At 34.2% G+C, this 23,459-nt stretch overlaps 1 protein-coding gene across 2 annotated transcripts; it reads right to left on the bottom strand.

The window, feature by feature from the left end:
• Nucleotides 1-183: 183 nt before the first annotated feature.
• apba2a (amyloid beta (A4) precursor protein-binding, family A, member 2a) lies at nucleotides 184-22,365 on the bottom strand. 2 transcript variants are annotated; one of them, XM_051099891.1, is made up of 12 exons: nucleotides 22,224-22,365; nucleotides 15,431-17,008; nucleotides 13,529-13,591; nucleotides 13,173-13,212; nucleotides 12,840-12,985; nucleotides 11,014-11,100; nucleotides 10,599-10,781; nucleotides 7,362-7,541; nucleotides 4,956-5,168; nucleotides 4,749-4,868; nucleotides 4,423-4,563; nucleotides 184-1,165 (listed from the first exon to the last, which is right to left on the bottom strand). In XM_051099891.1, exons 2-12 carry the CDS (start codon nucleotides 16,976-16,978, stop codon nucleotides 1,094-1,096), a joined length of 2,793 nt encoding a protein of 930 aa, XP_050955848.1. In that variant the 5' UTR covers nucleotides 16,979-17,008; nucleotides 22,224-22,365; the 3' UTR covers nucleotides 184-1,093. The 2 variants fall into 2 exon arrangements, with proteins under 2 accessions (XP_050955848.1, XP_050955849.1); XM_051099892.1 differs by lacking the exon at nucleotides 22,224-22,365 and adding an exon at nucleotides 21,810-21,828.
• Nucleotides 22,366-23,459: the final 1,094 nt, after the last annotated feature.

The raw sequence follows: 23,459 nt of genomic DNA, 5'->3' as shown, positions 1-23,459 counted from the left end.
AGAATATTAGCATGATTTCTGAAGGATCATGTGACTGGAGTAATGATTCCAAAAAATCAGCTTTGAAATCACAGGAAAAAATTACATCTTACAATACATTCAAACAGAAAACAGTTACTTGGAATAGTAAAAATATTTCAGAATTTTACTGTTTTTGCTGTACTGTGGGTCAAATCAATGCAGGATTGGTGAGCAGAAGAGACTTCTTTAAAAAAAACATTCAAAATCTCACTGTTCAAAAACTTTTAACTGGTGTTGTGTATGAAAAAAATCTTGAAGTTCTAAAATATCTATAACTGTATCAACAACCTGTAAACTATACAGAGATATTAAAAAAAGAAAATAAACCTCATTTAAAAATAATAATACTATCTATTGATACTAAAATAACACTGATATTTATCAGCAATGCCTGAAATGCAGACAGGGGTTCATTCATGAGATAATATCCATTCATTATTTATAACATCATGCATAAACATAAATGCAGGGTTTTCTGATTAGTATATTTTGAGTTTTCAAATCTGACATGCTGAACTATTAATCTACAGAAATGGTTCATTCACAGTGTACAGTACCCATTTACCACAGAGACACTGAAGACAGCCAGAAAAACAAAAATGCAGCCTGTTTGACAAATGTAACAGTAATCTTTGGATTTTAGCATGCTTTAGTCCATTTGTTAATTGTGAAATGAGTATTGCTAAAAATTAAATCTATTAACAATGCCCTACTTTACCGATTAAGTGAACTTTAGTGCAGTCACTTGGTATTTTTTTTAATTTAAGAGTACGTTGTTAGTTTAGAAACTCAAAAAGGCTTGAACCAAAGGCATTTAACATATATACAAATGAATAAGTATGGCATCGAAGACTATCTGTATAATCGCATTAATAAGCAACAGCACTGCTTTGATCAGGTAATTACATGACTAGGTTTTCTTTGTGTGTACAGTATGTTTTCACTCTTTCTAATGATCTTTACATGCAGTCTACAGCAAGACAGAGCTCTTCAATATTTTTCTGCATTTTTAGGAGAAGCTGTAAACTTTTTTTTTTTATTTTTCAGGAAAAAGTCTCAGTTTTACGATTCCTCATATGTACACCGGAGTCTCTTGGCCAGTTAACAGCCTGAACATGACGGCAGGCATAGTTTTCATGTTAATCTGTTGGAAAAAGGAAAGACACGTCATTTTAATAGCACGTACTGCATAAATACATAGCATCATAAAAATAATTGTGTGAAAAAATGTGTACTCTGTGTGCTTAAAATAAAAGTCAGTTTTATTTGACTCACGGCGAAAGACAAGGGTGTAAAGTACTAATTGTTCTGCATAAACGTACAGTACTTGCGTGTTATTTTGAGGCATTTGTACTGTACTGACGTACATGCGAAACTAAAAACATGTTGTTTGGCTCAAGTACATTGTCAAACCTAGCTTCTGTTTTATTTGAGGTGTTTTTAAAATGATTATAAAATTATTTACATCGTTGAAATGTTTCACTTGTCATGCATGCTGTATTTAGGCCACCCGCACCTTAACACTAAATGTATAAAAAGCCTAAGATCTTCATAAATAGTTTCAGTTCATTTGGTATTTGTGCGCAATTTCTAATATTCTTCAACTGTGTCAGTAACCACAAAACTGCTGTCATTACCATTAGAGGTAATTGAGTTTTTCCTAAATAGTTTCTATTTTTTATTTCAGGATCTTTTACATCATGAAACAGAATCATGAGAGTAGTTTAATTAACCAATTTTAATTTAGAGGCAGGTAATTTGAAACTTAATTACATAAACACACACACTAGGGGTGAAAAGTTTGAAATAATTAAGATTTTTTTAATGTTCTTGAAAGAAGTCTCATGCTCACTAGGGATGGGTAAAAAATATAGATTTCTCAATTTCATTCAGTTGAATCTTAATTCCCAAGAATTGAGTCTAGCTTCTTTTCAGTTAATGAATGCAACATTTTTGCGCACCTCCCATTCGATAAATCGCAATAAGCTTTGTGCTTTATTACTTTTGATATGAGACAAAGTCTCAGATTTCAAGTTTAGACCATTTTATTACAGTATTCAAACAATACTTGCCTGTTTAATGTTGAGTGCTTTGTTGCCAAATCTGCGGTTTTCCTGCAGAATTGGGCTACTTTAACTGTTGCCACGGGTTGTGTTTCATGTCTAACCCAATAATGTGATATTAAGCCCCTGGAATACGAATTTTCCGGGAAACCCCTCCGAAAAATGTGCAACTGGCTGGGTTTTATTGTGAACATCTGGCAACCCACTAGAAAAACAACTCTAGAGAGGAGCATTTTGCGAAATGTGTGCACCATATAACATATTCATTATCATTTTTACTGTTCTTTAATGTTTATGTTTGAATAAATCCATCATATTTTTTAGCAATGATTTTATTTTATCCACAAATTGGAGCAGAAATACAAGTATGTAATTGTAACTTGATTATTATAAAACCTTCATTAAGTGTAATTTAAGCGTTTGCATGCAAATCAGTTAACTGTCAAGTTATAGTAATGTAGTACCAACCGACTACTTTTAGACATTAGTTCAGTTTTTTTTCCTTGAGGAAATTTTGCATCTACTGTACCTGATATATAAAACAATTGATGCTGAATCAAATCGCAAGCTTGTGAATCAGAATCAAATTCAAATTAGTGTCAAAACCCAGCCCTAATGCCCACCAATGCTGCATTTATTTGATCAATAATTTTATCTAAATATTTTCAAAATTCAAAGTGAAAAAGTGTTTTCTAATTGAATGTATTTTGAAGTGTAATGTAATGGTGATGGTAAAGTTCAAATTTCATCAGCCATTAGTCTTCAGTGTCACATGATCCTTCATAAATCATTCTAATATGCTGATTTCTAATGTATGTATATATACAGTGCTTTGCGAAAGTATTCATACCCCCTCATTTTTTCAACTTTTTTTTGGGTTTTGACATTATGGTGTATGGTGTGTAGACTGGTGTGGGAAAGAAGTAATGGATATGAATACTTTCGCAATATATACAGTTGAGGTCAAAAGTTTACATCCCTCTTTCAGAATCATTAAAAATGTTATTTTAACAGAGTAAGAGGGATCAAACTAAATGCATACTGACCTGAATAAGATATTTTACATGAAAGTTGTTTACATACTGTATAGTCAATTTATAAAAATAACCCCATTCAAAAGTTTACATACACTTGATTCTTAATACTGTGTTATTACCTGAATGATCCACAGCTGTTTTTTTTGTTTAGTGATAGTTGTGCATGAGTCCCTTGTTTGTCCTGAACAGTTAAACTGCCTGCTGTTCTTCAGAAAAATCCTTCAAGTCCCACAAATTCTTTGGTTTTTCAGCATTTTTTGTGTATTTGAACCCTTATCAACAATGACTTTATGATTTTGAGATCCATCTTTTAACACTGAGGACAACTGAGGAACTCATTTGCAACAATTACAGAAGGTTCAAATGCTCACTGATGCTCCAGAGGGAAACACAATGCATTAAGAGCTTGGGGTGAAAACTTTTGAACAGAATGGAGATGTGTACTTTTTTTTTTTATTTTGCCTAAATATCATATTTTTGCATTTAGTACTGCCCTTCAGAAGCTACAGACAATACTTACATATTTCCCAGAAGACAAAATAAGTTAAAATTACCCCGATCTTCAAATTCCAAAAGTTTTCACCCCCGGGTCTTAATGCATGTTTTTCCTTCTGAAGCATCAGTGAGTGTTTAAACCTTCTGTAATAGTTGCATATGAGTCCCTCAGTTTGTCTTCAGTGTGAAAAGATGGATCTCAAAATCATACAGTCATTGCTGGAAAGGGTTCGAATACACAAAAATGCTGAAAAACCAAAGAATTTGTGGGACCTGAAGGATTTTTCTGAAGAACAGCAGGCAGTTTAACTGTTCAGGACAAACAAGGGACTCATGAACAACTATCACTAAACAAAAAAAAGTCCACACAGCTGGGGATCATTCATGTAACAACACAGTATTAAGAATCAAGTGTATGTAAACTTTTGAACCTGGTATTATTATATTATTTTTATGTGAAAGATTTTCTTCAGGTCAGTACTAAATAAACTATAACATGCACTTTGCATAATCCTCCTATTTTGGTAAAATAATGAACTTTTTTAATTATTCTAAAAGGGGGATGTAAACTTTTGACCTTAACTGTCAAAGCAATCACATCTTTATATGCAAGTATGTGGAAACCGTTTTAATTTAATCAAATGAAGTGTTAACAAAGTAAGACCTTTTTTTAGCCATTAACGGAATATTTTTTTGACACAGTTCTCATAATTAAGTATAATGTCTGTGTATTTTACACCCCTGCCAGTGGCTGGACTATTACTAATGTTTCACCAAAACATACAGTAGTTTATGTAATACTGTACCTCTCCTACAGATACTGAAAGGGCGTGAACGATTTTCTCATGCGCCATAGCGACTACGCTCTGTCCGTTTATCTCAATTATCCTGTGGCCGACTCGCACACCGCCCCTCTCTGCAATACCTCCACGCATCAGACTACAGATCTGCAAGTGATGACAGCGTAAGACTAAAATAAATCATGATACAAGCAAAAAATCCCCTAGCTATGCACATACACATCAGCTGATCAAGTAATTGCAATCAAAAAGACATCTTTTAGTCATGCATCAGATGTTTGTTATTTAACATGTGTATTTTTTTTTAGTAATGCTTGGTCTTTGAGACTTACTATGCCGTTTTGAACACTAAAACCAAGCTGGTATTGCAGGTCGGGTCTCTTTATGAGGACTGTAGTAACTGGTGGGCAACTAACCACACTTAGTTTCACCTGAACATGATTCTTCAGGCCCTGAAATACAAGCATAGACACAAAAATGTGTAAGAGTGCAATCTAATGACATGTATGTGTTGAATGCATGCTTAAATGTGTTAAAACCTTGATGATGCCCTGACAGGTGGCGAGCGGCAGGCCCACCAGACTGGTGTCGTTGACGGCCATGATCTGATCGCCCACGTTGAGTTTGCCGGAGCGGGCGGCAGGGCCGTTGTTCAGCATGCAGGCCAGGATGACGGTGGGCAGGATGGAGCCCCAGCCCGACTCTACGATCACCACACCCAGCATCTCGCCTTTCTGCTTCTCTAGCTGGAGCTGAGCGCAAAAATACGATTAATAAAAGAAGAAAAATCAATTAATGATTAAAAAGTAAAGATAGAACTTGGAACAAAGTTTGCTCCATTTATGAAATGAATTTGGGGTGACAGATGTTAGTTGGTGTTGCAAGTATGATTTTAACGCCGTAATGACATAGCATGAAGCTCAAAACATTGAAATTACATGTGCAAGTTGTATGTGTGTTTTTTGCATTTACAACACAGGAGCAGTGATACACCAGTATTTATTACTGTCAGTTAATCGGCTGATATTTAGCCATTATGAGTCTATTATCAACATCGGCTATTATCAGCTGATAACCAAGCTTGCTTCTTGCTTTGAATGAGCAAATCTTTGAGAGCATTTTGTAATAAATACATTTTTGACTAAATGAAAATAATAATTACATAAAAACAAAAAATTTAAATGTATTAATATTTTACTTAAAATCTGAAATATATTCAATTAAAAATATATTTATATAGTTAAAATACAGTTATATAATTAATATAATTACACATTTCTATATTGAATATACTCATGCAATTAATATACAATAATAATATAAAAATTAAATAAAAATGTATGTATATTTTTTAAAAAAATACATTAATATTTAAAAAAGATGAAAAATATATTCAAATAAATATATAAATATTTATTTATATATTTATACAGTTATACAATAAATATATTTATATTATATTTAATATTTTCATATATTACTATAAAATAATCTGCATAATTAGAACAATTATAAAAAACAATTAACAAACTTCAAAAGTTATATATGTGTGTGTGGGTAAAAATATGAATTATATTCAATTAAATGTATAGTTCTATATATTAACACATTTATATATTTAATATATTCATATAATTAATATAAAATAATGAATATAATTAGAAATATAAAAAAAAAACAAAATATGACAAATATATTAAAATAAATGTGAATATATATTTACAATTTATACAGTACAAATAAATTAAATATATACAATGATATATTTAGATATTATATTTAATACGTTCATTTATTAATATAATATAATTTACATTAGAAAAATGTCAAATTAATAGAATTAATAATTACAGAAATGTGTGTAAAAATATGAAATATATTAAATTTAGTATTTATACAGTTAATATGTAATTATATAATTAATATAGTTATATGTAATATTTTCATATATTAATCTAAATTAATTTACATAAGAACATGATTAATTAATAATATAACGTGTGTAAAAATATGAAATATATTCAATTCAATATATAGTTATATAGTTAATATAAAGTTATAGAATTAATATAGTTAGATATTAATATTTTCATATATTAAAATATTTTACATAATTAGAAAAAATACAAAAATAATTAATATAATTAATGAAAACATGAATAACAATGTGTGTGTGTGTGTGTGTAAAAATATGAAATATATTAAATTCAATATATAGTTATATAGTTAATATATAATTATAGAATTAATATAGTTAGACTTTTATATATTTAATGTTTATATAATTTAGTATAAAATAATATAATTAGAAATAGTCAAATGTATTAATATTTTAAAAATACACATATTTAAAAATATGAAAAATATATTTAAATAAATGTTTTTTTTCATTTATTCATTTACATTTACATTTACATTTTTCATTTACAATAAATATATTTATATATTATATTTAATATTTTTTTATATCAGTATAAAATAATTTACATTATTAGAAATTATATATATATATATATAATTTATAATTAATTATATATAATTATATATATAGTACCATATTATATTATTAATATATATTCACATATATAATATGTAAATATATAATAAATTATATAAAGGGTATGTGTATATATAAATATGTATACTTATGTTTTTAATTGTTACAACTATATTCCTGTTGAAAATAGAAATTTATAACAGCAAACATATATCGATTACACCTAAATCTTACTGGCATCAGCACTGAAAAACGCATACTAGTCGGCCACTAAGTAGGACAGTGGGAAGTCACAGCAAAACATTAGGAAAGACTGGGAGAATGGGATCTGGAAAAGAGAGGCCAGACTTTCAGGAGCATCACAACACAAATGAGTTTGACGTTTTTGATACAAAGCAGTTTTTACAATTTCTTGCTGCTTTGATGAAGTTTCCATTGATTTAATCACCTCTTTACAGTTTTCAGAGTTGGAGAAATGGATGAGGTCGTCATTGTACATCTCCTGTGTGTTGAGGATATCGCTGTAGTCTTTCTGGCTGAGGTCCTTAGGATTGATCCCATTGGCTCGCAGGAACTCTTGGTAGGCCATGCTGAACGCCTGACCGATGGACTGTGCGATGAGCTGAGCCTGTGAGGGAGGAGAGGGAGGTGAAGCACTCAGCCAGAGGAGGATACTTGACAACGTGACGACATCTCAGAGCGAGAGAGTGCTTGACTCAAATCGAGAGGGCGGAAAAAAGTATAAACATGCTGTTACATGAGCACAATGAAGACTAAACACATTACTGACTAGAGCTGGATGAGTTATGAGCTATAAACCCAGGAATCTTTTGCTTGTTACACATTAGTGTCTGTTTAGTCATTATTTAGGTTAATTTGACAATGCTACCAAAAATGTGTTTGTCTATTAAATACTCATGTTAACTATTGCTTATTAAAAAATAAATATCATGAATTGAACAATGTTTTCTGTTACCAAAAACAGTGTATGTTTATTAAATACTGATGTTAACGATTGCTTAATGAATATTAAATATTATTAATTTGACAATACTTTCTGCTACCAAAAATAGTGTTGGTCTATTAAATAATTGTTAAATATTGCTTATTTAATATTAAATATTAATTTGATCATGTTTTCTGCTACCAAAATAGGGTTTGTTTATTAAATACTGATGTTAACTATTGCTTAATGAATATTAAATATTATTATTTTGATCATGTTTTCGTTATCAAAAACAGTGTTTATTTGTTAAGTACTGATGTTAACTATTGCTTATTAAATATTATTAATTTGATAATGTTTTCTGTTATCAAAAATAGTTTGTCTATTAAATACTTATATTAAGTATTGCTTATTAAAAAATAAATATAATTCATTTAACAATGTTTTCTGTTACCAAAAACAGTGTTTGTTTATTAAATACTCATGTTAACTATTGCTTAATGAATATTAAATATTATTAATTTGATAATGTTTTTGCTACCAAAAATAGTGTTTATTCATTAAATACTGATATTAACTATTGCTTATTAAATTTTATTAATTTTATAATGTTTTTTGCTATTACAAATTGTGTTTGTTTATTAAATACTGATGATAACTATTGCTTATTTAATATTAAATATTATTAATTTGACAGTATTTTCTGCTACCAAAAATAGTGTTGGTCTATTAAATACTTGTTAAATATTGCTTAATGAATATTAAATATTATTAATTTGATCATGTTTTCGCTATCAAAAACAGTGTTTATTTGTTAAATATTGACATGAACTATTGCTTGTTAAATATTATTAATTTTATAATGTTTTCTGCTATTACAAATTGTGTTTATTAAATACTGATGATAACAATTGCTTGTTGAATATTAAATATTATTAATTTGATAATGTTTTCTGCTATCAAAAATTGCATTTGTTTATTAAATACTCATGTTAACTATTGCTTATTGAATATCAAATATTATTAATTTGATCATGTGTTCTGTTACCGAAAATTGTCATTGTTCATTAAATACTGATGTTAACTATTAATTTAATTATTAATTATTAAATATGATTAATTAGATGTTTTGAGCTACCAAAAAGTGTTTTGTTTATTAATGTTAGTTTATTAAATATTAAATATGATTAATTTGGTGTTTTCCGCTACCAAAAATGGGCATTTTTTAATTACTGTTGTTAACTGTTGCTTATTGAATAATAAACATTATTCATTTGATCGTGTTTTCTGCAACCAAAACGAGTGTTTATTAAATACTGTTAACTATTGCTTAATGAATATTAAATATTATTAATTTGATGTTTTCTGCTACCAAAAATAGTGTTTTGTTTATTAATGTTAACTATAGCTCATTAAATATTATTAATTAGATCATGTTTTTAATTTAATTACTGATGTTAACTGTATCTCATTGAATATTAAATACTGTATATTTGCTTAGTCAGATTTGGGGATAATTTGATAATGCTTTCAGTTAACAACAACAGTTTATTTACTAAATATTAATGTACAATATTTATTACTAATTATTATATATTTGTTTTGTCATTTTGGGGATAATTTAAGTATTTGTTCAGCTATCAATAACAGTGTTTGTTTATTAAATACGAATGTTAACTATTTATTTACTGAGTTGTTTAATTGCATATGATTTAGTAATTATATGGGATAATTTTAACAATTTGTTTAGCCACCAATAAGAGTGTTTGTTCATTAAATATGAATGTTAACTATTTATTGATTGACTGTATATTATTTAGTAATTATTTAGGCTAATTTGACAGTTTGTTCATCTACCAATTACAGTGTTTGTTTATTAAATATAATGTTAACTATTGCACATTAAACATTAAATATTTAATTGTTCAGTGCTTTATTAAGCCAATTTGGAAATGCTACCAATAAGAGTTTTTTTTTTTTAATTTAGTGTTAAAATGTAATATTTTCTATTAAATACTATAAATTTGTTTATTATTTAGGCTAATTAATTAATGCTTTCAGCTACTGATAATATTCTTTTTAATTAAATGTTAATACTGAACATTTTCCACTGAATATTAAATATTATACATTTGTTTTTAGGCTAATTTGATAATGCTTTATCACTAATAAGAGAATTTTTCTTAAATATTAATAGTAAATATTGTTTACCGAATACTAAATATGTTTGTTTAGTAATTATTTAGGCTATATAAGAGCATTTGTTTATTAAATCTTAAATCTTAAATATAGCTTATATTAAATATTATTTATTTAATATTTAGGCTAATTTGATTTGAGAAAAAAAAGGCTTTTTTTTTTCTTTTTTTTAATTTCATGCATAACTGTGCAAAAGAAAGTCAGAATATTCCATTTGGATTTTTGACTATAATATATGGGTACATAATATTAGTCAAATATAAATAATAAAAATATAAATATAAATTATAGAGAGTGCCAATCAACATAGGTATGAGGACAGATTTATTATGAAGTTTTTGATTATTAGATTAAAGCTTAAGTGCGTAATTTCTGTGCAACTTGAGTGAAAAAAACCTGCAACTCCAAAAAAAAAAAAAAAAATACTAAACACCTTGTTAGTTTTAAGTCAGGGAAGAAAAAAATACTTAAGCTTTAATCTTTTCTTTAAAAAAAATTAATTAAATTAAATTCATTATTTTAAGAAAAGATCGGTCTCACATCCTCTGACTCAAAGACGTAGCACATCATGCGGTACTGCTTCCGGTTTTCTGTGCTGAGGCCTGAATCTGTGCAGTCGAGCGAGGAGGAGTTCGACAGACGCCTTCGAGCCATCAGCACCACCACGTTACCGATGTCGGCGATGTATGAGATGGTGCGGAGGGCGTTGTCCATCATCGTCTCCTGTAAACAAGGACCAGTAGTCAGCCAATGAAAAGAAAAGTCTGTAAGTATCAATCCTGAACTTTGTTCTTTTTAATAGTGCATTTTGTCTTTTTATGGACAGTAAAGTGCAAACAACAGGAAAGTATTAGGACAGAATAAGAACAATGAGATCTAGAATTGACTTTAGACCATCTGCACTATAGCATCAGCAAAATAGTGTATTACAGTGTCTCAGATGAAATTGACCTACCTGTGTGTCAGCATTGAGCACCTTGATGGCCTTGGTTGAGATGAACAAATCAATCTCTGTTAAACTCTGAGCTTCACCCTCTGCAGACTAAAGAACATGGTTTAACAAAGGTTAGAGTGTCATCTAGTGGACTGAGAGGGAACTTCTGACACCATCATACAGTCACGGCCAAAAATATCAGCACCCTTGCAATTCTGTCAGGAAATACAGCCCTTCTCTTAGAAAATCGTTGCAGTTGCAAATGTTTTGGTACTCACATGTTTTTTTTTTTTTTTTGGTTTGCATTGGAACAACACAAAAAAACAGAGAAGAAAAGTCAAATCCAATTCCACACAGAACCCCAAAAATGCACTGGACAAAATTATTGGCACCCTTAACCTAATATTTGGTAGCACCCCCTTTGGAAAAAATACTTACTGTAACCATGAAAGAGTTTCTTACACCTCTCTACTGGAATTTTGGACCACTCTTCTTTTGCAAACTGCTCCAGGTCATTCAGATTTGAAGGACGCCTTCTCCCAACTGCTGTTTTGAGATCTCTCCACAGGTGTTCTATGGGATTCAGATCTGGACTCATTGCTGCTCTCCTGCGCTTTGTTTGTAACCATTTCTGAGTGCTTTTTGAAATGTTTTTGGGGTCATTGTCCTGCTGGAAGACACATGACCTCTGATGGAGACACAGCTTTCTGACACTGGCCACTACATTAAGCCCCAACATTCTTTGGTAATCATCAGATTTCATGATATCGTTCACACAGTCAAGGCATCCAGTGCCAAAGCAGCAAAGCAACCCCAAAACATCTTTGAACCTCCACCATGTTTGACTGTAGGGACTGTGTTGTTTTCTCTGAAGGCCTCATTTCTTCTTCTCTTAACAGTGCCGTGATGTCCTTTACCAAAAAGCTCTACTTTTGTCTCATCTGTCCACAGTACGTTCTCCTAGAAGGATTGTGGTTTTGTCACATAAGTTTTGGCAAACCCCAGTCTTGCTTTTTTATGCCTTTGTATCAGCAGTGGTCTCCTACCATAGCGTCCCTTTTCATAGTGCGAGCTGACACTGTTGTACCCTGTGTCTACAGATCAGCTTGAATTTGTTTGTAAGTTAGTCGGGTTTCTTTATCCACCATTTGAACAAACCTTTGTTGTAATTTTTCAATAATTTTGCTCTTCCGTCCACGTCCAGGGAGGTTAAGCTACAGTGCCATGGGCTGTAAACCTCTTGATGATATTGCGCACAGTGGACACAGGAACATTAAGATCTCTGGAGATGGACTTGTAGTCTTGATATTGTCCATGTTTTTCCACAATTTTTTCTCTCAAATCCACAGACAACTCTTTACACTTCTTTCTTTTCTCCATGCTCAGTGTGACACACAACACAAAGGTTGAGTCAACTTTTCTCCAATTTAACTGGTTGCAAGTGTGATTACTATATTACACACCTGTTACGTGCCACAGGTGTGTCTAAATACAAATTACAGGAGCATCACATGCTTGAAAAGCAAATTTTCCTTATAATTTTGACAGGGTGCCGATAATTTTGTCCAGTCCATTTTTGAGTTCTGTGTGAAATTTTATCAAGTTTGACTTTTCTTCTCAGCTTTTTTGTGTTGTTGCAGTGTAAACAAAAACAATAAGCATGTGAATACCAAAACATTTGAAACTGGAACAATTTTCTGAGAGAACTGCAAGGGTGCTGATATTTTTGGCCACGACTGTATATCCACAAAATATTAAACCTTAAAGCACATTTCAAGCAACATTTATGAGAGCCTTTCCAGGAAGAAATATTCAAATATTTTTATGTAGAGAGTCTTAGAAAATACCCTAACGTAGTCCACAGCTTCCTGCGCTTGCTTCATGCGTACGCTTTTGGACGGGTTTCTGTCAGAGAGAAGTTGGGTAGAGCCGAGGTAGTTTGCAGCAAAGATGATTCCATTGATGAGATCTTCTGGCTCACAAGGACCAGGGACTGAAAACAAATTCAAACACCTGGATGAACAACTTGAGTAATAAAACACCTGAAATTTGAACTAATACTTTCAACTTGACTCTAATATCAATCATATACTGATTATCAACAAACAAACATATGCATCTTTCAAATCTTTAAAAGTTTGAGCCATTATATTCAAATGTATTTAAATAAAACAACTTACTATCCACAAAGCTTGGGAAAGAGGGATTTCTCTGCGGCTGCTGAAAATCAAAACAATATTTATGTTACAGATCCTGTTTCAGCTTACAACTTGTACTGAAATCCTGTTGTACCCTGTTGAGAAAAAACAGCATATGCTGGTTAGATATGTTTTGATAGCATGCTAGCTGGTTTAAGATGGTCCTGAGCAACTGTCTTAAACAAGCTCGTGACCAACTAAGGACCAGCTTAAACCAGCTCAAACCATATACCATACTGCAAATCATACCTAACCAGCATATGCTGTTTTTTTCAACAAGGTTGTGAGACACAACCAACTCTGAGATTGTTTCAGTGTAGTTCAACTAGGAAACTTGCCGGTTGCTTTTGTCCAGATGGTGGCTCTGTACTACTACTGTCCTCTGGACTACTCTGAGAAACCTGTAAAAACATTGAAACAGACAATTATTACATTTTGATTATAGGTGCAATTTATAACTGACATTATAGGACATGATTATTATTAAAAACATAGGGTTGAAATCCAAAAATAAGTGGATGGCAATGCTATTTTGTCTATAGCCAGTCAGTTGTTGAAGTTACAATTTCACCTTATGATGGTTTGGATGGGGACCCTGTTGAAAAAAACCAGCATATGCTGGTTAGGTATGTTTTGAAGCATGGCTGCTGGTTTGAGCTGGTTTAAGCTGGTCTTTAGCTGGTCATGTGCTGGTCCTAAGCAACTAGGTCCTGCTCAGGACCAGCTTAAACCAGCTTATGACCAGCTAAGGACCATCTTAAACCAGCAGCCATGCTGTCAAACATACCTAACCAGCATATGCTGTTTTTTTTTAAAACTGGGGATATACTTGGATATACTGGTGTTTGTAAATTTTTAGGACTATACTTTTAAGCTGGAGCAAGACAACTCAATTTTTAGGGAATGTATCACAAACTTTGTGGCCCTGTATCCCCAAAATCCCTTACAAATTTGCTAACATGATCAAATTTAGTACCTGCCTATAAACTTAGCAAAGTCTGCCGGGCTGCAGCTCTTAGGACTGAACTTGCCTACCCCCGACTAGTCTATTATTTAGGACAAATCTTCAAATATGACTGGCCATATGTCCAGTGTTTCCCTCACTTGTAGTCCAAAACACTGGGAGAGGCTCCAGCATCCCTGCAAACTTATAAAAAGACAACCAGTTTGAAGAATGTATGAAAATCTCAGTGGAGATGTTTGTCTTATGCTTGTCTAAAAGGAGCTGGACCACTGGTAGCAGTCTGATGAAATATTGTCAAGAGCCACCAAATAAGACAAGAACAGTCTGATCGACATGCAGGGTAAGGGATTTGGTTCAAAAACATTTTTTGTTATGCTGGTTGACAGTCTCTTCACATCCCCATAGGAATCACTAAGTTAAGTGGTCTAAATGTAATTATGTCATCTGTGGAAGGCATAGGACTAGAGTTGTCAAAAGGTACTGGGCTCCTCACCGAGCGCTCACACATAAGCACAACGGGAGCGTTTGAAAGCCGCGTCTGTCAGCGGATCCCTAATACATCTGCATATAGACGGATCCGCTGACAGACGCGGCTTTCAAACGCTCCCGTTGTGCTTATGTGTGAGTGCTCGGTGAGGAGCGTGAAGCGCTTATCATTGTAGCCAATCACAGTTATGTCTGCTGAGCACGTGAACACTATGGCCAATCAGCGATGTTTAAAAATCGGTTCAAATGTGAGCGGGAAATGGACGTTTTTAAAATTTCAGTACCGAAAGTACCGAACCCGGTACCTTATCACAACATAGGACCATAAAATGTTTGTCCAATCAGATTCATCGGATCGAGGGCTACGATTGGCTGTCCTATCTGACTGTGAACATACTTATTTGCATACCTCTGTGCATACTGTTTGCACAGAAGTGATACGCCATTAGCGCATTCCATTACACAACTGCACACCGAGCGAGAATGGAAGGCATTCTTATTGTAATATTATGTATATGTACTGTAATATTTTGACATATGAGGTAATCTGGCAGCATTGCATTCAACCCTCCACCAATGCTGTCTCTTATTGTGTTGCTGGTTAGCCTCTGGTCTGCCTGTGCGCATTCATGTGTTGCTATTGCTAGCCTTTCCGAAATTGCCTAGCCTACCTTTAAGTATAGGTCAGTCTGGATGGAATGGTACCGCAGTAACAAGGATCCACTCATATGGATCCAATCATTGCGTAAGCTCCTTTGCAAGGAAGAAGCAAAGACTTCTTGACAGTTACCTCTTCCTGAATAGGCTTTGTCTTCTCCTTTTCAACAGGTTTGGTCAAGTCTTTATGCAGCCGTTTGTCTGGGGACTGTGCAGGTGTATTAATGTGGGCTCTGGATTGGCTGTTTCTCCTGTCTGATGATGTTGAAGAAGCCCTGGAATTGTCCGGAGCTACTTTCCCTTTATTTTTCTGATCAGGTGCACCTTTGTTCCTCCCTGAGTTGTTTGGAGCAATTTTGAGTTTGGTCTTAACTCCATTCTCAATCTGCACTTCCTCAACATCCCCAACGCTTTTTCTTTCTTTTCCACCCTTTGGTTTGTGACTACAAATGGGACGGTCCTGTCCTCTGTTTTTGCCTTCCCTAAGACTTTGCTCGTGTGAATGTTTCCCATCTCCGTCCCTGTCGTCCTCTCTAGAGTATTTTAGCAAATGTCTTTTTTTCCAAACGCTGCTGTCCTCTGGATCTGCGAATTTAGCTTTATTGCTGACCCCGCTACTCTCCTGGTAAGCGGTGTCTCTGTTGTGTACTCTCTCCGACTGATGCCCTTTATATCTAAAACTTTGTCTAGGGTCTCCTCTACCTTCTCTGACCACTGGGACATCACAATCTTTTGGATCGTCACTCGCACACTCTTCCTGAACTCTTTCTGTTGGATCCCTTCGAGGACAACTTGACCCTGGAGGGACATCCCTTGAGTTTTTGGGGACGTCTTGATTCCTTCTATAGCTGTTAACTGCATCACTTTCTTGTCCCATTTTAGCACAATTGGACTCTTGAGGACGACTTCTGCCATCTCTGGGAAAGACGTTAGCAGCTTTAAGTGGGATCTCATTATTGTTCAACTCCACTTCTTTCCCTTCGCAGTGAAAAAACCCAATGTTGTCTTCTTCTTCGCTGTCCTCTTCTTCTGCTTCTTCTTCTGTTTCTTCTTCATCCTCCTCATCCTCAGCCATGGGGGCTTGTACGAAGGTTGTTTCCGTGATAGGCTCTGGTCGTTTGTAGACCATCGTTGTTGCATCTTGTTGCAGAACCTTGTAAAAGCCTTCTGAGTTTTCCCAAGCCTCCTTCGGTTTACAGCTATCCTGGACGTCCCGAGATGTGCCAGGACACTCAGCACCGTCCGCACCTTCATGGCAGTCCATTCCTTCCATGTAGCTTTCATCTTCAGGACAACAGTGGACATAGTAGGTCATCCTGTCCGCTTCAGTTTGCAGTTCCTCATCTTCCTCATAATCATGCTCCTCTTCTTCTTCCTCTTCCCCAGATACGACATTATCATACTCGGACAGTGAGTCCTCCTCCATGCTGTCCTGCTGAAGAGGACTTTCGCCTTGGATGGAGTCGTCCCCAGACTCATCACTTAGACAGAACCTATCTGTCGTAGGTGAGGGTGGTTGGACGTCCAGCTTTTCCTGTCCAATTTCCTCAGGAATTGGATCAACTCCATCTCCAGAGAGCTTTTCACTTCCCTCAGCCGCAGTGCTAGAGGCAGACGGGTTGAGCTCTGAAACAATGGCTCTGGTCCCCGGTCTTCTCCTGAGAGCCATGACTGGCTTCATCAGCCCCACAGAAGTGGGATTCTGTCAGCCCTGAAACAAAAAGTTAAAAAAATTAAAGTAAAAAGTGTCAAATGTGATTAAAGTAGGCTTTGGTGAGTATTCACTCAAAGTGCCAATAGAAGTGATTGATATGTGATTGAAAGACATATAAGACATGTATTAAGGAAACATATTGTAACTACTTTCATCTACTCATTTTTTTTTTTTTTACTTACCATCAAAAAGAAGGTTTCTCACCAGAAATCATAATGTGTAAGTGAAAGGCATGTTATTAAGGTGCTACTAAGGTGCATTATCATTAATTTTGACACAATTTGGTGTGAAAAATGTCCAATGTCTATTTTCAATAGTGTGGCACACAGAAGTCACTTTCTAACCAAGCAGCTTTCTGTTGGTCATTGTAATCAACTTAAACCTATTGTGAAAAAGCATGGGAAAATCTTTCGTTCTTATAGGACATTACTGATTGTGTGGATTCCCAATGAAATGACTGGACTTTAACCATAAACTTTAGTTGAACAACAGTAAATGCATGACTGCACCTTCAAACAGGAAAGAAAAAAAGCCAAATAATACTAAAGACAGAAACATATATAATAAACATAATACAAAATACAATTTTATGGCCAGTAAATTGTACATTTTCTAAATTTGACAGGTCCAAAATTTAACTTTGGTCCCTTCGTACAACATACTAACCAATAGTGCAACAAATACCAAGAACCAAGAATTTTTTAAAATGTACGAATCCGATATTTGGGACAACACAGTATGCATTGGAATAAAGTGTGCTAATATCCAAAAACTGATTAGAAAGCATCAGTCTATGTGCAATTTACATCTACACCTTGACTTTGTAGTTAAAACCTCTGAGGAAAATAACCTCATCCAAATCAAGCACAGCATCAGGGAGACAAATCTGCACAATTCAGCAGGTGTATCAGCAGGAAACATGCTGATATTTTCCTGCGCTACAGGGATTTCTCACTATTGATGAGAGGCATCAGATTCCCAGAGGAAATAGAGCCTCCTGCTTTTGACTGTGACTCACTTCATTTGTCCCCTTATACAACACAAGCCTGCTTCACTCACAGATGGACTGATATTTTTAGTTTGAAATCAGGCATTAACAGGTTTTCATTTATTTCAGGAACTAAAAAAAAAGTGATCTGGGCAACACTTACCTACATAAGGCCCAAAAAGCAGCATGAGGGGTGTGGAATCAAACTTGGGTTCAGACTAAGCAGCCTAAAAACAAACTTTTAAGAATGAATTAAGTGTCCAAATACTTTTGATGGCCATCATATTACTAAAGCGCAGTGATTAAGGGGTAGAAGTATAATGTTTTTCAACCGTTGTTAAGATTAGTTTGCTAATCTATCTGCATTTAATGTGGTTTAAGTTGCGAAGTAAATTGATTCCTATTCCTCATATATTAGCCAACTCACAGTTTGCAACTTCAGAGAAACTGTGGAAATTGGCAAAGACCTTATAAGAAAAAACAGCAAGCCTAAGCTGAAAATGTGGTCTTGGTCGAAGCATGTAATCGAACACATTAGTATCGCTATTAGATCAGCAAGCACCTTCTAACTGGCTGATATACCTGTCTTGTCTCAATGCTCCCTTATGTTCAGTGACTATCAATGAATTTGCAGAGGGGTTTTTTCCCTTTAGTCCACAGCCTTCTTATTCAGCAATGCAGCAATGTGCCTTTATTATCTTTTCTGTGATGCTCATTTAATAAAATGGATTTGAAATAAACACAGTTTTCAGTATCTGAATGCACTAAAACTTTAAATCTAAAAGATTATGTTCATTAATGTCACTTGAACTATAAGCAGGATTTCCACACCATTTTCATGATATTTCGCATGGGTTCATACACATTGTGAAAAATGAATTTCTATGCTTTTTCAATTACATTTTCGATCATTCATGATTATGGGATATTTTTTTAATCATTTTACATGGACTGTACCTAAAAATAGTTGACTTCAGAAGTTGAGGTCAAAAGCTTTCAGAAAAATCCTTCAGTTCCCACTAGGGCTGTGAATCTTTGGGTAGACGGCGAATCGATTCGATTCAAAAACGATTTGTGCAAATCAGAACGATTCAATTCGATTCGATTAACAATGAAATTTGATTCGATTCGATTATTAACGATTCTATTCTGTAAATTTTAGTATACATCTGTATCTGAGCAAATAAAATCATTTTTTGGGAAATTCATGACCATTCAATAGATTTAATAACTTGATTCAGGACTTCAGTTCAATAGCTTAACTTCTTAGGACTCAAAATACATTAAGGCAAGTAAACCCAGAAAAATAATACTACTTCTACATATTCAATGCACCATGAGTGCTTTTATTGTAAACATTGCACACATTTCCTGAACATTTAGGAAATACAGCAAAGTGTGTACAAACAGCAAAGAAAGTGTGTACATACAGCAAAGAAAGTGTGTAAATACAGCAAAGAAAGTGTGTAAATACAGCAAAGTGCAGAAATGCAACAGGCCAAGTCCAACGGGCAGTAACACCACACACAGTGCGGTGTTCGGGAAGACTCTGAAGTTGACCAAATAGGTTAGGAGTAGCACTTCTCATGTCTGAACCTGAAATACTAGCTGCTTTAGGTGCAGGTATGTCTATATTAATGGCATGACGTCTGCGGAGATGGTTGCTAAGGTTCGTTGTATTTCCAAAGTATTTTAACTCAGATTTACAATGTCTGCAAACTGCAACGGACTTGTCAATCTTTCCATTTACTTTGTGAAAACCGAAGTAATCCCAAACCTTTGATCTCATGTTGGCTGGTGCCTTGCAAATTTCTCCTTCTTCGTTGCCCTCCATTGTGCACTGCTGCGTTTATTCAGATGACAACAAACAGGCGCGAATTGAAGATTAGCGACGTAATCCACTGCGCCACTGCAGTGAGGGCGCACTTTACGTCGCAGACGCAACTAATTTAAGATTTATATTTATTTTTTTTTAATTATCCATCGTATATTCGTTATATAATCGCGATTCATTCGATTTTAAAATATTAAATCGATTATTGACTGAAACAAACGATTCACGATTCAAAAATCCATGTTTCAAGATCGATGCATATGCATCGGCAGGATTTGTAATCGATGCATCGAGAAAATGAATGAATCGTTACACCCCTAGTTCCCACACATTTTTTGGTTTTCCAGCATTTTATTGTGTATTTGAACTCTTTCCAACAATGACTGAATGATTTTGAGATCCATCTTTTCACACTGAGGACACACTATGCAACTATTACAGAAGGTTCAAACTCTCATTGATGCTCCAGAAAGAAACACAATGCATTAAGAGCAGGGGGTGAAAACTTTTTGAATTTGAAGATCAGGGTAAATTTAACTTATTTTGCCTTCTGGGAAACATGTAAGTATCTTCTTTAGCTTCTGAAGGGCAGTACTAAATGAAAAAAATATGATATTCAGGCAAAATAAGAAAAATGTACACATCATGTTTCTGTTCAAAAGTTTTCACCCCTGGCTCTTAATGCATCGTTTTTCCTTCTGAAGCATCAGTGAGTATAAGTTCCTCAGTTGCCCTCAGTGTAAAGAGATGGATCTCACAATCACACTGCTGTTTGAAAGGGTTTAAATACACAAAAAATGCTGAAACACCAAAGAATTCGTAGGTCTGAAGGATTTTTTTTAAAGAACAGCAGGCAGTTTAACTGTTTAGGACAAACAAGGGACATGTGAATAACTATCACTAAAAAAAAACAAAAAAAACAGCTGTGGATCATTCAGGTACAACACAGCATTAACAATCAAATGTATGTAAACTTTTGAATGGGGTCATTTTTATAAATTCAACTTATTTTGTCTTGTGGACTATATGTAAATATCTTTTATGTGGAATATCTTATTCAGGTCAGTCCTAAATAAAAAATAAGTGTATTTTGTATGTTGCATTTGCATTTTGTATCACCCTCTTATTATGGTAAAATAATTAACATTTTGCAGATTCTACAAGGTGTATGTAAACTTTTGACCTCAACTGCATATAAACATATATTAACATTTCAGTGACTTCTTAGGATTTCCATGACATTTCCAGGACTAGAAAAAAAAACCTAACCCTAAGCATATCCTGATTATTTCAGGTTTTACTGGCTTTTTTCCCTATTCTTTTCCTATTCAATTTCTATCTAATGAAATATTTTAGAGCTGAACATTCCCAAGCATAGAAAACCATGTATTTAAAATTACATCTCCATATTTTCTATACATTTTTGATCAGATGTAATAATTGTTTAAAAGAAAACAATACAAGGATGTGCTCATATCTAAAGTAAATGCACTGGTAAAGGACAAATACACAAACACAGAATCTGTCAGACATGGTCTGAAATTTAAAGGTGCAAGTACAAACCTGTAGACCTGCAGGGAGTTGCTGTCTCATCTAAATGTAAATGCTTTTGTCTGGACACTTTCCTACTGAAGAAAAAAACTTAATCCAGCCTAAGATAGAATAAGAACTACAGCTTTGTTGGTTTAAACTAGTCTCAAACCTGTCCAAGCTGGTGTTGAGGTGTGTTAGCTGGTCCGCAAGCTGGTGACCAGTGTGACCAACACCAAGTTCCCCAAACCCCCTCTAAACCAATCAAAAGACCACAAAAGCAGTTCATGCTGGTTTAAGCCGTTTCAGCATAGATGCATGCTCAGAAAACACCTCAGATTTATCTAAATGCATGTGTACAGCTATAACAGCTTCACAAAACATTTGCCAATTCTGAATTTAAACATTTTCTAAAATAAAGTTTGTAAATGAACCTCCTTCAGCACCAAGTAAGCCTCATAGTCAGGGGTTCTGACGTCACACTCCATTCTTCCAGTGATCTCGATACTGAATTACTGCAACATCCATCGACCCGGACCCCTCACAGCCCGAATGAATCACAATCACGACTGTAATCCTTTAAATCAAGGACCAAATATTCTTGTTTCTGCACATAACATCATAAGAAACATTTGCAAGCCTCACGTATAGAGAACATTAAGATACGTCGCCGTTTCAGCGTCATTGAGACGCCACATGCATGTGCACTCTCTCACAACGACAATAACATGTGGCGATGAGCATTAGCATGATGTGCATTTCGTCTTTTTAGTGCAGTTCATATAAAACTGATTAAAATCGAAGCGAATTGCATATACTTTGATACCTACGATAAGCGTTTAAAACGAACAAGTGCTTACCGGAGCCAGTTTGGCGTTGCTCAGCCAAATATATATTTGTCGTTGTATTGCTCATTCATTTACAGAGCAAATGTTAGGACATGTCTTTCATGAACCACAGATGCTGAAGAACGTGGATGTAGCTTATACACACACCCTCAGCATCCCGGGACAGTGAGGCGCTTTATGAGTTTTTTTTAAAGAGACAGTCAAACATTACAGAGTACTAGCAAATGAATTATTTATTATTCCTCAACTTAAATGTCAGCAGATGTAAATAAAATAATACAAAGGACAAGTGTATTAATCAAATAGTTACTATTAAGAACTGTAATTTTGTGCATACTACATCTGTATACACTGCATACTGCATGCATGTTACAGTATGTAGTATGTAATAATAAACAGTACAATCCTGGCTGTGTCCAAAATCAACCTCTATAGCGCACTATTTGGGTCAGCTAGTGGACATTATCAAAGATGCTCTTTCAATCACTAAATTTACCTCAATAACAGGTGTACAACTAATACTCAATGGCTAGCTGCTAAAGGCTACCGATGCACTGTAGGCGTCACGCCTAATGAATTCTTGTGTCTCAGCAAAAGATGCCATGCCATTATTGTCGTTCACTCATTCAGTGGACTATATATTACTGAAGTAATGTAGGGAAGAGTAAAAAAACAAACAAACATGAAAACCCTATGCTGAAATCCATACAGTGTGACCCACACAGTGTTTCTAACTGTTATGTACATTGGTCGTACACTCAATATTGCAGTGTACTATGGGACTGAAGTAGTGCACTCATTTATGTTATGATTTCTGACACCACTATAATGGCTGTTCACTCAAATTGTGTATAAGCAGTGATTTTGGGTTTATTATTTTGAAAAGTGTAGAATTGGCTATTTGTTCATACGCGATCAAATTATTTTGATGAAAATTCATGGGTAAAGACGTTATTGTATATTGACAGTGGCGTAAAATTGTGCTGAAAAACAGCTAAACCAGCCTAAGCTGGTTGGCTGGTTTTAGCTGGTCATTTAGTATGGTCTTAGCTGGTCATAGCTGGTCAGCAGGCTGGTTTTAGAAGATTCCGCCCATATCCTTAACTGGTCAGGCTGAAGACCAGCTTAACCAGCTACTTCAAACTTAAACCAGCTTAGGCTGGTTTTAGCATTTTAGTAGGGACCCTGATAGCACACGTACATCACAGAGACATCTATTTGACATCTGCAATTTGTCAATAGGACGTT

Source organism: Labeo rohita, chromosome 25 (assembly GCF_022985175.1).
Source record: "Labeo rohita strain BAU-BD-2019 chromosome 25, IGBB_LRoh.1.0, whole genome shotgun sequence".
In the NCBI taxonomy this organism is placed as follows: domain Eukaryota; kingdom Metazoa; phylum Chordata; class Actinopteri; order Cypriniformes; family Cyprinidae; genus Labeo; species Labeo rohita.
Note: the sequence above shows the minus strand (reverse complement) of the source record. Positions and strands in the feature narration are given on the sequence as shown.